The sequence below is a fragment of the Mobula hypostoma genome, chromosome 5, assembly GCF_963921235.1.
Source record: "Mobula hypostoma chromosome 5, sMobHyp1.1, whole genome shotgun sequence".
NCBI lineage: Eukaryota > Metazoa > Chordata > Chondrichthyes > Myliobatiformes > Myliobatidae > Mobula > Mobula hypostoma.
The window spans coordinates 116,253,739-116,269,253 of NC_086101.1; the positions used below are offsets into that span (position 1 = coordinate 116,253,739).

Genomic DNA, 15,515 nt, shown 5'->3' on the forward strand with positions numbered 1-15,515 from the left:
CCATTCAAGAGCATCGGTTTTAGCATACCAGTGTATACTCTCCACGGCATGTCTATAGATGTTTTAGATTTCATGCCAAATCTTTGCAAACTCCTAAGGAAGTAGAGGTACTGCTATGCTTTCTCCATAATTGCACGTGCATGCTGGGCCCAGGGCAGGTCTTCCGAAATAATAACACCGAGGAATTAAATTTAGCATTGTAGGCTGCTCCTGTGTTCTGCTGCTTCATGTTCCAGGCACTTGAGGACAGGATCCAGGTTAATGCTTCCACTGCTACCTTGGAGAAGTTCTGCACTGTTACAAGTGCAGCTGTTGCCTCAAAGTTCTAAAGACTTATCTTTAATGCCCACCTTCAGTGCTGTGTAGAACTTGTGTTCTCTCCCTGTGATTGTGTCTAGGTTTCCCTGAGTGTTCTAGTTACCATTGCATCCTAAAGACGTGTGAGACGTTGGGTTGATTGTCTTCTGTAAATTGCCCCTAGTGTGTGGGCAAGGAGTGGAATCTGGAATGGGGCTAATGGAAATGGGGAGGGTGTGTTGGGGAAAATTAGTGGGAAATGCGATTGCCCTATGAGCTAGCATTAACTTTATGGGCTGAATCACCATCTGGTCTCCTGATGTGTATTATTTGACACTCGACTTCTCTTGAACACACAATGGGGTCTCCTGAGTATTCTCTGTTGCTCCTTGGAGGCTTCAAGGAAAGACAATGCTGTTCTGACTTGTAGAGTTGGAATGCTCTTTGCTGTTTCAGTTTTTAATTGTGTTCCCCCAAGCTGCTGAATTGTTCTGAACTTTTTTTCTTTCTTCCCTTCCTGTCGAATTCAACCTCTATTTCCCCCTCCCACCTCCTGGAGCAAGGCAGGTGACACGGTCGGCGTCATGCGCAAAGAAGAGGGAAGCCTGCACTTCTTTGTGAACAATGTGGATCAAGGGCTTGCAGCATCCAACGTGCCATCCAACGTTTACGCCGTGGTCGATCTCTATGGCCAGGCTGCCCAAGCCACCATCATCGATGACATAGGTGGGTCTCCTGTTCAATTGACCTTTGCTACGTGCTGCCTACTTGGTTTAATCATCCTTGGTGCTGGTTACTGCTCTTCTGCATCCTGCTCCCTGGTCTGACCCATGTTTCGAGCATCACTTGCAGAACATTCAAGCTTTCAAATGTGGAATTGATAGACAGGAACTGATCTATCAAGGCTGCCCGGCAATTAGTGATTGTTGTTGTATGTATTGTGTTACGTACCCCGTAACTGGGTTGCCAAACCAGCAGAAATGGAGCACTTAGTTGGAGTCTGGATTACTGGAACTAAGAAAGTTTTATTAAAGAAATAAGTAATACAGTACTCTAATCGTAAGGATATAAATGCAACAGGTTAGCAATGATAAAATGCACATGTACACAGAACTAGGATAATAGGAATCAATCAAGCTCTATCGCAGTCTAGGGGTAAAATGATCAGTCTCAAGTGACGCAGAGTTCAGTTCAGCTGAGTACAGTTGGCAGTAATCACTGTTGTGCCGTTGGAGGGAGAGAGAGAGAAGGATGATATGCAAATCGGATTCAGACAGACCTTGATGTTCTCCGCAGTTAGCCTTCGAGCGAACCCTTTTATGTTGTCTGTGGTCACCGACTGTGACCCCTCCGTTCCGGATACGATCATTCTTCCGTGGTGAACCCGGCACCCAGGCAAGGGCGGACACACACACCAAGTTCCCGCTGATCGTACCTTTTCACCCTGTGCGTCTATGGTCGGTTCCCGCAACCAGACCTCCAAACTCGCACCAACTTGTGGGGGCACACCGCACTTCCAGGGTCTTGTTATCTTGTGATCTCGTGGTGTCTGTCGTGCCTTAGCAAACCTGTTCCTTTTATCCCCCTGCTGGGGTATCACCTGTCCATCAAACTTCAAACAGTTCAGGTTCAAAGCAACCGGTCTGTCAATACTCGGAACTGTGTCTCTTTTCGTTAATCTCTCTCCTCTCTCATTAACATTTTGAACGCTTCTCCATTTGTCTCTCTTATCTCTCTCATCAGCATCAATCTTCTGATAACTTGGTTTTTTGACACAGTGGTATTGTTACTAATGTGTTACTGGTATGTGTGCTGGTGCCTCTTTTGGTCAGATAAGCCCCATCTGCTCAAAGTGACCAGAAACCCAGCTTAGCCCCTTCTCCTGTCAGTAGAAACTGTTCCACTGGGCTTAGTAGCTAAGCCACATGTGAAGGTCAGGAGCTGGACTTGGATGTCAGAGGCTATTTGAGGTGCACGCCATTGGGAGCATTTAGTAGTTAGTGGGAATTTGTCCACATTACCACCCCCAGCTATAAAAACCTTAAGGAACCTATGTGTACCAAGATGCAGTGGAAAAACTTTTGTTCGTGTTCCACACAGAAGTATATCGAGGTAGTAAAAAGCAAAACATAGTTTTGCAGATAGAGAATTTACACTGCAGGTAAACCAGATTTTACCAGAGAGGCAATGATTTGTAAATGAAATGGTCCCTAGAGAATGCTACAAAGAAAGGGGAGGTGTATCTGGTGGTGAAATATTCACTGGAAGTGGCCCAGGTGACTCTTTGAATATAGAAGCTGGTCGGGTGGTAGTCGAGGACAAGGAGAATCTTATCCAGAATCAAAATCAGGTTTATTATTACTGACAAATGTCCTGAAGTTTGTTGTTTTGCGACAGCAATGCATTGCAAGACATAAACTATACTATAAATAGCAATAATAAATAAATAAGTAAATAATATCAATATTAAAACATTAAATAAGTAGTGCGATAACAGAGCAAAATAGCAAGGTGGTATTCCTGGATCATTATCCATTCAGAAATCTGATGGAGGTGAAGAAACTGTTCCTAGATCCTTGAGTGTGTGTCTTCAGGCTGCAGTATCTCCTCTCTGATGGTAGTAATGAGAAGAGGGCATGTCTCGGGTGATGGGGGCCCTTAATGATAGTTGCCCCCTTTTTTTTGAGCGTCACCTCTTGATGTCCCTGATGGTGGGGAGGCTAGTGCTGGCTGAGTTTCCAGCCCTCTGTAGCTTTTTCCGATCCTGTGCAGTGGCCCCTCCATACCAGCTGGTGGTGCATCCAGTTGCAATATTCTCAATACAATATTCTCCATTGTACATCTGCAGAAATTGGCGAGACCCTTTGGTGAATCTATTCTTATTCTTGCTCTAGCTGGAGGAGAGCAAGGCGAGGTAATTGGTTTATTATTATCACATGTACTGAGACAGTGAACAGTTCTGTTGCATGCAATCCAGACAGTTCCATAATTACATCAAGGCACTGCAAAATAAAAAAAAAAGGAAAACAGAGTGTTACAGTTACAGAGAGGATGCGGTGCAGATAGACAATGAGGCCCATTAATAACTAGCATTGAAGCTGGCCCTGAGCCTGGTGGGATATGCTCTCAAGCTTTTATATCTTCTTCGCAATTGGGGTTGGGGGCGGGGAGGAGGGTGAAGAAAAGAGAATGGGATATGATTATGTTGATGACTTTCCCTAGGCAGCAGGAAGTGTAGACGGAGTCAGTGGAGGGAAGGCTACTTTGTATGTTGTATATGGTCAGTAAGATGTCCTAAGCCTGCTTACCTGTAATGGACAGCACAGTACTGAAGCAATTACCCTCATTATTATTACAGTTCCAGAGATGCCGGATCAATTCTGCCACTGCTTGTAAGTAATTCTCCCTGTGACTGCATGGGTGCTCTGGTTTCCTCCCACATCCCAGAGACATTTGGCTAGAAGGTTTATTGGTCAAGTGGACAGCGCGGTCTGTAGGACCCTGTTACCATGCTGCATCTCTAAAGTTAAAAAAAAAGCAAATAAGATCACAGATTATGGTTCCATGGTTTCATCCTGTCCTGCAGGCTCCTCAGTGTTGAAAGAAGCTATCACTAACATGAGAAAATCTGCCAAAGCTGAAAGTCCAAAGCAACACACACAAAATGCTGGAGGAACTCAGCAGGCCAGGGTGCATCGATGGAAAAGAGTACATAGTAGTCTTTATGAACCGAGACCCTTCTTCAGGAGTGATGAAGGGTCTCGGTCTGAAATATCAACTCTTTACCATTGATGCTACCTGGTCTGCTGAGTTCCTCCAGCATTTTGTGAGTCTATCACTATTTAGTTTTGGCATATTCATCCACAGCACTCATTGGTAGCGAATCCCAAAGTTCCATAACTCCCTCACCTTTCCCCTTGCTTTCAGTCCTTAGTTGCTGACCCTGGCTTCTGGGCAGAGCGTGAATGTCCTCTCTGCGAGGGCTTCGGTTACCTCCCACATCACAAAGAGGTGTGGGTCAGTAGGATAACAATTCACTGTAAGTTGCCCCTCATATGTGAGTGAGAGGCAGAATCTGGGGGCAGTTGATGGGAAGGTAGGGAGAATAAATTGAGGTTGGGGTTGGTGTTGCATTAATGTAAGTGGGTGTTTGGTAGTCAACACCTGGTGGGTGGAAGTTCTGGTTTCTGATTCTGTCAGTGTAAATAGGTTGAGGTGTTAGGCTGCCTAAGATGAAGATAAGCACCTCCTTCAGTCTTGGGAATTTACTTTGGAAGGCTGTGTAGATGCTCAGTCATTCAAGACCAATAGGTTATTGTTCACAGAGGGAACTTAAGGCATTGGGGATCAATTAGCAAACGGAGTGGAGGCATAAAGGGATCTGGGATTACTAGTCCATAATTCATTGAAAGTGGTGTCACAGGTAGATAGAGTTGTAAAGGAAGCTTTTAGCACAATGACCTTCATAAATCAATGTATTGACTACGGGAGATGGGATGTTATGCCGAAGTTGTATAGGACATTGGTGAGGCCTAATTTGGAGTATTGTGTCCAGTTTTGATCACCTACTTAGAGGAAAGATGTAAATAAGGTTGAAAGAGTACAGAGAAAATTTATAAGGATGTTACCGGGATGGGAGGATCTGAGTTGTAAGGTAAGATTGAATAGGTTAGGACTTTATTCCTTGGAACGTAGAAGATTGAGGGGTGATGTAATAGAGGTGTACAAAATTATGACAGATATAGATAGGGTAAATGCAAGCAGGCTTCTTGGGTGGGACTACATCTAGAGGTCATGGGTTAAGGGTGAAAGGTGAAAAGTTTAAGGGAAAGAAAAGGGGAACTACATTTGCTCAGAGGGTTGTGAGAGTGTGGAATGAACGGCCAGTGCAAGTAGTGCATGCAAGTTGGATTTCAACATTTAAGTGAAGTTTGGATGGGTACATGGATGGTAGGGATATGAGGGGGTACGGTCTCAGTGCAGGTCGATGGGAGTAGGCAATTAAAATGATTCAACACTGACTAGATAAGCCAAAGAGCCTGTTTCATATGTTGTAATCTTCTGAGTCCAAAAGTTTAGCCCTATTCATGCTGAACAGTAGAGCTGCCTCGAGTGATTTTATATCCAGTGGCTGCTATTTTGTGTATTTGTATGATCGAGGTTAATCTAATTTTGTGTTGATGTGCTGGTAAGTCCATTGTGTGAATTGTGAGTGTGCAAGTTACCATGGACATCATACCTTAACGTTATGGGAACGTACCTCGACATTTTGGGAGTTGAGATACATGAACAGCGTACCTCATCATTATGGAAGTTGAGGTATATAGGCATTGTACCTCAATGTTATAGGAGTTGAGGTACATGGACATCATACCTCAACGTTATGGGAATTGGGGTACATGGACAGCGTACTTCAGCATTGTGGGAGTTGAGGTAATAGGAGTTTTCCCTTCTGCAATTCATAAATCACCACCAAAATATTTGATGTGGAATAAAAGAATTTGCTGTTATAGGAAAATAACAAAACACCAGATGCAAAAGAAACAACAAATATTTTCATGGGGAATAAACACAAAATGCTGGAGGAACTCAGTGGGTCAGGCTGAATCCACGGAGAGGAATAAACAGTCAATGTTTCGGGTCAAGACCTTCCATCAGGACCAGAGAGGAAGGGGGCAGAAGCCAGAATAAGAAGGTAGGGGGCAGGGAAAGAGTGCCATCTGGCAGGTGATGGGAAAGAGAGGTAGGAGGGGGAGAGATAAAGTGAGAAGCTGCGAAGAGGTACAAGGCTGAAGGAGGATTTGATAGAGCAGAATGGACCATGCCTATGTTCCCGCTCACCTGGTTTCAGCTACTGTATCACTTACCAGCTAGCCTCCTTCCCCACCCCCACCTTCTTTTTCTGGCTTCTTTCCCTTTCCTTTTTCAGTCCTGATGAAGAGTCTCGGTCTGAAATGTCGACTATTTATTCATTTCCATAGATGCTGCCGACCTGCTGAGTTCCTCCAGCATTTTGTGTGTGTTGCTCTAGATTTCCAGCATCTGCAGAATCTCTTCTGTAAATGTTATCGAAGGTTAAAGTCACAATACAGGCGGTTTCTGAGGAGCGTAATCTCTTCGTAACACAGGATATACTTGCTTTAAGGAGACACGAGACTGCTGATGCTCAATACTGAAAAGAGCAGAAGGAACTCAATGGGTTAGGCAGCATTCATGGAGGGAAATGACAGTTGACGTTTCAAGTTGAGACCCTTCATCACAGCTGAACAAAGGAGATGTAGTATAATGAAAGGTGGGGAGAAGGGTGGAACAAGAGCTGGCAGGGGAGGGAGGAGAGTGGGAATGATGCAAGAAACTCAGACATGAGAAGCAGAAGTGAGAAGATGATGTAAGGCAGTCTCCAACTTAATGGAACAAGCATGGATTTCCCCAGCTTCTGCTATTCACTCCCCTCTGTCCCTTCCCTTCTTCCTGATGCCACTGGCTTCCATCACCCTAGCTCTTTCCCTTTCTCCATCTGCTCATTACCCATACATTTCTCCCACTGCTTTTCCCTCCCTAATTCCTTTTGCTTATTCCATGGTCCTCTCATAGAACCATAGCAAAGTACAGCACAGCCCCAGAAACTGGCCCTTTGGCCCATCCAGTCTCTGCTGAACCATTTAAGTTGCCTAGTCTCATCATTTTGTACTTGGACCATAACCTCCATACCACTACCTTCCACGCAGTGCTCCAAGTTTCTTAAACATTGAATTGGAGCTAAAATGCACCGCTTGAGCTGGGAGCTCATTCCACACTCTCACCATCTGCTGAGTGATGAAGTTTTTACCCTTGTTCTCCTTAAACTTTCCACCTTTCACCCTTAAACCATGACCTCTAGCTGTAGTCCCACCTAAACAACCTCTATCTCTATCAAATCTCTTAATCTACTACATTCCAAGGAATAAAGTCCGAACCTATTCAATCTTTCCTTCTACAGTGCCTATAAAAGGTTTTATAAAAGTTTTTGTTTTATTGTTTTACAACATTGAATTGCAGTAGATTTATTTTGGCTTTTTTGACACTGATCAACAGAAAAGAGTCATGTCAAAATGAAAACAAATGTCTACAAATTGGTCTAAATTTATTACAGTTATTGAGCACAAGATAATTGATTGCATAATTATTCATCCCCTTCAAGTCAGTATTTGGTAGATGCACCTTTGTCAGTAATTACAGCCTTGAGTCTGTGTGGGTAGATCTCTATCAGGTTTGCAAATCTGGACACTGCAATTTTTCACCATTCTTCTGTACAAAACTGCTCAAGCTCTGTCAGATTGCATGGGGATTGTGAGTGAATGGCCGTTTTCAAATCCAGGCACAAGTTCACAATTGGATTGAGGTCTGGACTCTGACTTGGCCACTCTAGGACATTAACTTTATTGTTTTTAAGCCATTCCTGTGTAGCTTTGGCTTTATGCTTGGGGTCATTGTCTTCTGGAAAACAAATCTTCTTCCAAGTCGCAGTTCTCTTGCCAACTACATCAGGTTTTCCTCCAGGATTTCCCTGTATTCTGCTGCATTCATTTTACCTTCAACCTTCACAAGCCTCCCAGGGCCTGCTGCAGTGAAGCATCCTCACAGCATGATGCAGCCACCACCATGCTTCACGGCAGGGATGGTGTGTTTTATGATGTGCGGTGTTTGGCTTATGTCAAACATAGTGTTTAGACTGATGGCTAAAAAGCTCAATTTTGGTTTCATCAGACTCATAGAACCTTCTAGCTGACTTCAGAGTCTCCCACATGCCTTCTGGCAAAATCTAGCGGAGATTTCAAGTGAGTTTTTTTTTCAACAGAGACTTCCTCTTTGCCACTCTCCCATAAAGCTGCAACTCGTACTTAACTGTACACAGGACATCTCCATTTAACTAATTACGTGACTTCTAAAACCTGTTGGCTGCATGAGTGATGATTTGGTGTGTCATATTAAAGGGGGTGAATACTTATGCAATCAATAATTTTGTGGTTTATATTTGTAATTAATTTAAAGCACTTTGTAGAGATTTTTTTTCACTTTGACATGGAGTCTTTTTCTGTTGATCAGTGTCAGAAAAGGCAAATTAAGTCCTCTGATTCAATTTTTGTAAAACAATAAAACATGTAAACTTCCAAGGAGTGTGAATACTTCTTTATAAGCACTCTAAACCCAGGTCCTCTATCCTAGCAACATCCTTGTAAACCTTCTCTGTACTCTTGCAACCAATCAGATCCAACACCTTCAGCCCTCTGTCACTTCCATCTTTCATGTGCCTGCTTCTTGAATCATTCTCACTCTTCCATCTTCCTCACCTGGATCTGCCAGTCACCCTATTCCCTCCCCCACTTTTTTGTACCTCCTATCTCCTCTCTTTCTTTCTAGTCGTAATGAGGGATCTCAGCCTGAAAGGTGGACTGCCCATTTTCCTCCATAGCTGCTTGCCTGACTTGCTCCTCCAACTCCTTCGTGCACTCTGTTTTTAATACTGCTCTGACCGATGTGTCCTCTCTTCCTTCCATCTAATTTCCTTGACTAGATCTGCCACCTCTGCCTGATGACGTGTTGGAGGGCAATAATCAGATCTCTCCCTGCAGCCTCTTCTCGCTCACCCCCAGCAACGACCTCCGATTCCACCACCTCCATGGGAACAATGCCGTGATCACGAACGGTGGGCGGACTGCCTTCCGCCAGAACTGCCGCAGTGAATTCAACGATGCCATCGTCATGTCTAGCAGGTATGTGAGCGGCTTTGCCTGCCTTGATGATATTTGGGCTAAGAGGTGATTACCTGCTCACCTTCTTGGCTGATCCATCGTGAGCTAAATCTTCTCAGCACAGAATTCCTCCCATTGCTGTAGACCTCAGACCACTGCAAATACTGTTGTTGCCTCATAACTCCAAGTACCAGGTTTAATTCTGACTTTGCTCACCCTCCTAGTGACCATGTAGGTTTTCAATGGGTGTTTCAGCTTTTTTTCACATCCCGAACTACATCAGTGGTCACTTTAAGGTACACCTGTTCATTAATGCAGATATCTAATCAGCCAATCAACTGAGTGCCTAAAAGCCTGCAGACATGGTCAAGAGGTTCAGTTGTTCAGACCAAACATCAGAATGGGGAAGAAATGTGGTCTAAGTGACTTTAACTGTGAAAAGAATGTTGGTGCCGGATGAGATGGTTTGAGTATCTTAGAAACTGTTGATCTCCTGGGATTTTCACACACATGTTCTCTGGAGTTTACAGAGAATGTTTCAAAAAACAAGAAAAAAACATCCAGAGAGCAGCAGTTCTGTGGGCGAAAATGCCTTGTTATTAATTATATCCAATGATTTAGCCTCCAAAATGTTTGTGGCAATGCATTCCACAGATTCACCACTCTCTGGCTAAAGAAATTGCTCCTCATCACCGTTCATTTCATTTTCCAGAACGTTGAAGGAAGGGGAAATGTTTGAGATTCTAATTCAGAAGATGGTGGATCGGTGGTCCGGATCAATAGAGGCAGGTGAGTATTGAGGTGTCTCTAAATTGTGGTTGTGTTGGTGGGGAGGGGTGTGTGAGAGTCACGGTTTTGTTGTTAGCATAGTGTTGGCTTCTCGTATTTTAATCTAAGGTCCTTTCAGAAATCAGGAAAAAGGAACAGAACTTGTTGCTTCACTATCATTTTATTAAGCATTGATGGAACAAAGAAAACAGGAGCAGGAAGTTTAAAAACAAAGAGACTAAGATGCTTAGATTACGATGCCATTGCTTTATGGTTGGCTACATTATACTTATGGATTAGAAAAATTCCATTCAAATTTTTAAGTAAGAGTCAGCCAATTAGAAAGCCGATATTCAAATAAGGCAATACAAAGAAACTTCTAGAACTTTCCAGAATTATACTTTGTATATCCATCAGAGCAGGAGTTAACAGCTTGCATGGACCCTTTGCTTAATAGTATTGATCCATGGCACAAAAAAAGGTTGGGAGCCCCTGCACTAGAGGCATATTAAATTTGCATATACATAGTATTACCACTTGGAAGCATACAAGGCAGTTACTTCTATTTAATCAATAGCCGTAGCAGTTAACATTACAGAGAAACCCTACATATATAAAATACAAGCAGGTAATTGCAAAGAAAGTAACAATTAAACAATCTAATTTCAGAATGAAACAGTCAAATCTATCAATGGGAAGTGGGTGGGGGCCATCTTGGCTTGAGTTTCTCTCCCCATATCCATTTACTGGCACTTCACTCTGTTGTAATGGACCATGTTCTGGAATGATGGTGGAAGTCGATCTTCTGAGGTACTACTCCTTGGAGATGTCTTGAATACTATGGAGGCTAGTGCCCATGATGGAGCTGACTAATTTTACAACTCTCAGCAGCTTACTTCGATCCTGTGGAGTAACTCCCCCCACTCCCCCCGGTCCCCATACCAGATGGTGACGCAGCTTGTTAGAATGCTCTCCACCATACACCTGCAGAGGTTTTTCTGGGGTGTTTTAGACGACATACCAAATCTCTCCAAACTCCTGATGAAAAACAGTCACTGGCCACTGTCTAGCCGCCTTTCTAGCTGAATAAATACCTTCCCTTTTAATCTCCTGGGCAGGTTCAAGTAGTTTAAATAAAATGTTGAATTTTATTGTGCAAAACACACACAAAGTGCTGTAGGAACTCAGTGACTCAGGCTGAGGCAAATAAACAGTCAGTGTTTTGGGCTCGACCCTTCATCTGTGTTCAGATCCAGTCACCCCATTATAGAAAGAATGTGGAAGTTTTAGTGGGTGTACAGAGGAGATTTACCAGGATGCTGCCTAGATTAGAGGGCATGCATTATGATGCCATAACCCCATAAGACATAGGAGCAGAATTAGGCCATTTGGACCATTGAGTCTGCTCCACTATTTCATCGTATCTGATCTATTTTCCCTCTCAGTCCCAATCTCCTGTCTTCTCTCCGTATCCCTTCGTACCTTGACTAATCAAGAATCTATCAATCTCTGCCTTAAGTATACCCTGTGGCAATGAATTCCATAGATTTACCACTCTCTAGCTAAAGAAACTCCTCCTCATCTCTGTTCTGAATGGACATCCCTCTGTTCTGAGGCTGTGCCCTCTTGTCTTAGTCACCCTGCCATAGGAAACATCCTCTCCACATACACTCTATCGAGGCCCACTCAATGAGGAATGGTTGAGCAAGCTAGGGCTTTTTTCTTTGAAGCAAAGTGAGGCTTAGAGGTGACTTGATAAAGGTGTTTGAGATGGTAAGAAGCATAGATCAATGGGACATGCAGTGCCTTTCTCCCAAAGTGGAAATGCAAATAAAAGAGGGTGTAATTTTATTTGGAGGAAAGTATAGGGGAATGTCAGAGGAAGGTTTGCAGAGAGCGTGGAATGCACTGCTGGGGCGGTGGTAGAGGCGGATATATTAGGGACATTTAAGAGACTCTAGATGGCCACGTGGATGATAGAGAAATGGAGGACTATGTAGGAGATGAGGGTTGAATTGATCTTGGAGTAGGTTAACTGTTTGGCACATCATCATGGGCCAAAGGGCCTATACTGTGCTGAGCAACATGCACAAAATGAGGAGCATTTGATAGCTCTGGGCCTGTACTCACTGGAATTCAGAAGAATGAATGACCTCATTGAAACCTACCGAATGCTGAAAGGCCTGGATAGAGTGGACGTGGAAAGGATGTTTCCTGTGGTGAAGGAGTACAAGACCAGAGGGGAAAGCCTCATTATAGAAGGGTGTCCTTTTAGAATGGAGAGGTGAAATTTCTTTAGCCAGAGACTGGTGAATCTGTGAAATCCATTGCCACAGGCGGCAGTGGAAGCCAAGTCATTGGGTATATTTAAGGCAGAGGTTCCTAAGTTCTTGTTTAGTCAGGGCATGAAGGAATACGGGGAGAAGGCAGGAGACTGGGGCTGAGAGAGAAATAGATCAGCCATGATGAAATGGCAGAGCAGGCTCGATGGGCCAAATAGCCTAATTATGCTCCTATATCTTATGGTCTCATGGTCTAAAATGCCGGAGGACCTCAGCAGGTCAGGAGGCATCTATGAAAATGAATAAACAGTCCCAACCCTTCTTCAGTCTTGATGAAGGGTCTTGCCTCGAAACATCTACTATCTATTCACTTCCATAGATGCTGCCTGACTTGCTGAGTACCTCCAGTATTTTGTGTGTTGCTTTGGATTTCCAGCATCTGCAGACTTTCTCATATTTATGTTCTATGCTGAGCAGTCCATGCTTACACAAGGGATCAGTCTATATTGAACTAAAATCTATTAAATAACTAATCGTAAGTTAGTTATTGAGATTCTATCTCCATAAATGTGGGAGATCCTAATGGATATATGTTTCTGCATATATCTATAGTGGATGTACTAATGAAGATAAGTCATTGATTAAATATCTGAGTTACCTACTTACACCAAATTATCTTGTGTTTATCTTGTCTAATTTTCCTCATATTGTCTGATTTAATGACATTTTTCCTGCCATTGTTAATATTAAACCTCTCCCTTATTTAGGTGTTACAGCAATTCGTCCAGAGGACCTCGAATTCCCCAGTACCATGACAGATATAGACTATGACACCTGGATGCTGAGGTAATGATAATATGTGCACACCGTTTGTGATAAGGGTGGGTTAAGATATTCTGTGATGACTCGAAATGGGCAGTAATTTCAATTCTCTCTCCTCCATGTCCAGAAGGGGATTCTGTTTTGGGTTCTATGCAGATCTAGTGTGCAACACTAATAAAACCAAGTTTACTACCTATCCATGGTTATCCTGTCTGAATAGTGGATTTAAGAAGTCCCTACAAAGAACTGTGAGTACGGCCAAGAGGATCATAGGGGTCTCCCTACCATCCATCTGGGACCTTTATCAGGAGCGCTGTGTACTTAGGCCCTTTGTATTATTAAGGATCCCACCCATCCATCCAGCATCCTCTTTGACTTTCTACCATCAGGCAGGAGACTCTAATGCATAAAGACAAGAACAGTCAGGAAAGGAACAGTTTCTTCCCTCAGGCCATTAGGCTTCAGATCTCCCTGCCGCATCACATTTGAAGTGTCACTGGTTAATTTGCTCTGTGCTTTACAATATTTAATTTATGCACTTTAATTTGTTTAATTATGCATAATTCATTTGTAGATTTTAATCTTGCTTTCCCAAGATATTGTGTGTTATACATACTATTGTGCTTTACACCCTGGTCTGGAGAAATGTCAGGTTTGACAGTATACATGTATATAGTTAACTGACAATAAACATGACTTCGAGTTGCCATGCATTGGGGCAGGATTTTGGGAGAGGCAGAGCTGAAGAGGTGAAATGTGCTTGACCAGGTTCAAATTCAGTCAAAGAACTTAAACTTAACCCTTAGATTTCTATTAAATCTCTAACCTCTCATCTTAAACTTTAACTCAAGGGTGTAACTTTTTGACCCAGAGAGTTTGGTCAGTATGTGCAGCAAGCTGCTAGAGGAAGTGGTTGAAATAGGTACATTAACAACATATAGAGCACACTTGGAGGTTTAGAGAATATGGGCCAAACAGGGGTAAATGAGACTGGCTTAGATAGTAATGTTGGTCAGCAAGGACCAGTTGTGCTGAAGGGCTTGTTTACATACTCTATGAATCGTAAAATAATATGGAATAAAAAGCTGGAATGTTGTCATGAAAATGCACCTCATCCACTGTGAAAGGACATCATTCCTGCTTACCTATAACTTGTAACATGATTTGTTGTGACTGTAGAGACATTGAAGCTGGTGGATATAGAAGTCTGTATCTGCCTGTTTTGCCAGATACCATACTGGAGACACTTTTCGAATAGGCACCGTGATCCAATATTGCATGTTACTTTTATATGCTATAGTCAAATGTAACAGCAGGACAATTCTGTAGTTAAAATATATCCACAATGCTTCCTTTGAATTACATATAATTTTCAGATGCCTAGATCTTCCCCAACACTCCAAACACCCAAAATGAATGCTAATCACAGTTGTCTCTGAGATGCATTCATGCATATCCAGACATTGCAGGTCAATTAGTGATTTTTGGTTTGAAGTCGACCCTAGTATGAACACCATTGTTCTGAACTGCATTTTAAAATTCAGTCTACAATCCACATTCAGATCTAAAGACTGGTTGTTGCTGAAATTAATATTTGCTGTATACCATAAATCCAGAATACACTCTAACATGGTTAACTCTTGATAGCCTCCTCATTTCAGGAGCAGTGAAGGATGGTCAGTCAGTGCTAGCCTTGTCACAAACCACCTCCCACCTCCCTCCTTACCCTGTTTAGGGTATTTTGGAGATGCAATATAGCAAATATTTATTCAACTTCGACACCGACCAGTCTTCAGACCTGAATATGAATTGTGGATTGAATTCAAAATGCAGCTCAGAACAGTAAATTGCAGACCAGGAAGCGCCCAATAGACTGATGTATGTCTGCACATGCATGAATGTAGTCAACACCCCATTGAGTGAATAGGACTCAGATGACAACAGGTGGAGTAAATTGTAGACTAGGAGACATCCAGTTGATTGACATGTTGACATATGCATAAATGCAATCAACATCCCATTGCATGAATAAGATTCAGATGACAGCAGTAATTAATACTCATTTTGGGTGTGTTGGTGGGAAGAACCAGGAATTTGAAAAGTACATGTAACTCAAAAGAAGCATTATGAATGCATTGTAACTATAGAAACTGTGCTGCTACTTTTGTTCTTTAACATATAAAAATGTGTTGTAATGTTGGATCGTGGCCTCTCTTGAGTGGCTCTGAAGGCTGTTAATTTGTGTGTGTCCTGAATTTAAAAAAACTATATCTACCAGCAGTGTTCTCTTCAGTGACTTTGTTCACAGTTACAACAGCTCGATGCTGAAGGGCTAATTGGTCGCAGTGAGTTGTCCCTAGATTCATGGAGAGGTAGACACAGAGTTATACAGGATAGAAACGGTCCTTCAGCACAACTTGCCCATGTTGACCATGATGGGTATCTAGGTTAGTTCCGTTTGATCACACTTCAAAGGTCAAAGTAAATTGTTTTGTATATATCACCATATTCTGCTCTGAGATTTATTTTCTTGTAGGCATTCATAGTAAAGTTCAAACTAAACTTTTGAGTGAACCTGGTGGTGTGAGTCCCGAGGCTCCTGTACCAACTTCCT

The 15,515-nt window shown here is 42.7% G+C and overlaps 1 protein-coding gene across 2 annotated transcripts in view; it reads left to right on the forward strand.

The window, feature by feature from the left end:
• Nucleotides 1-15,515, forward strand: part of neurl4 (neuralized E3 ubiquitin protein ligase 4) — a 134,583-nt gene that overhangs the window by 68,739 nt on the left and 50,329 nt on the right. For both annotated transcript variants that reach the window (XM_063048849.1, XM_063048850.1), the window contains exons 10-13: nucleotides 861-1,023; nucleotides 8,852-9,050; nucleotides 9,742-9,818; nucleotides 12,847-12,925. In XM_063048849.1, the coding sequence (XP_062904919.1) occupies nucleotides 861-1,023; nucleotides 8,852-9,050; nucleotides 9,742-9,818; nucleotides 12,847-12,925 (518 nt within the window). The remainder of the gene's footprint in view (nucleotides 1-860; nucleotides 1,024-8,851; nucleotides 9,051-9,741; nucleotides 9,819-12,846; nucleotides 12,926-15,515) is intronic.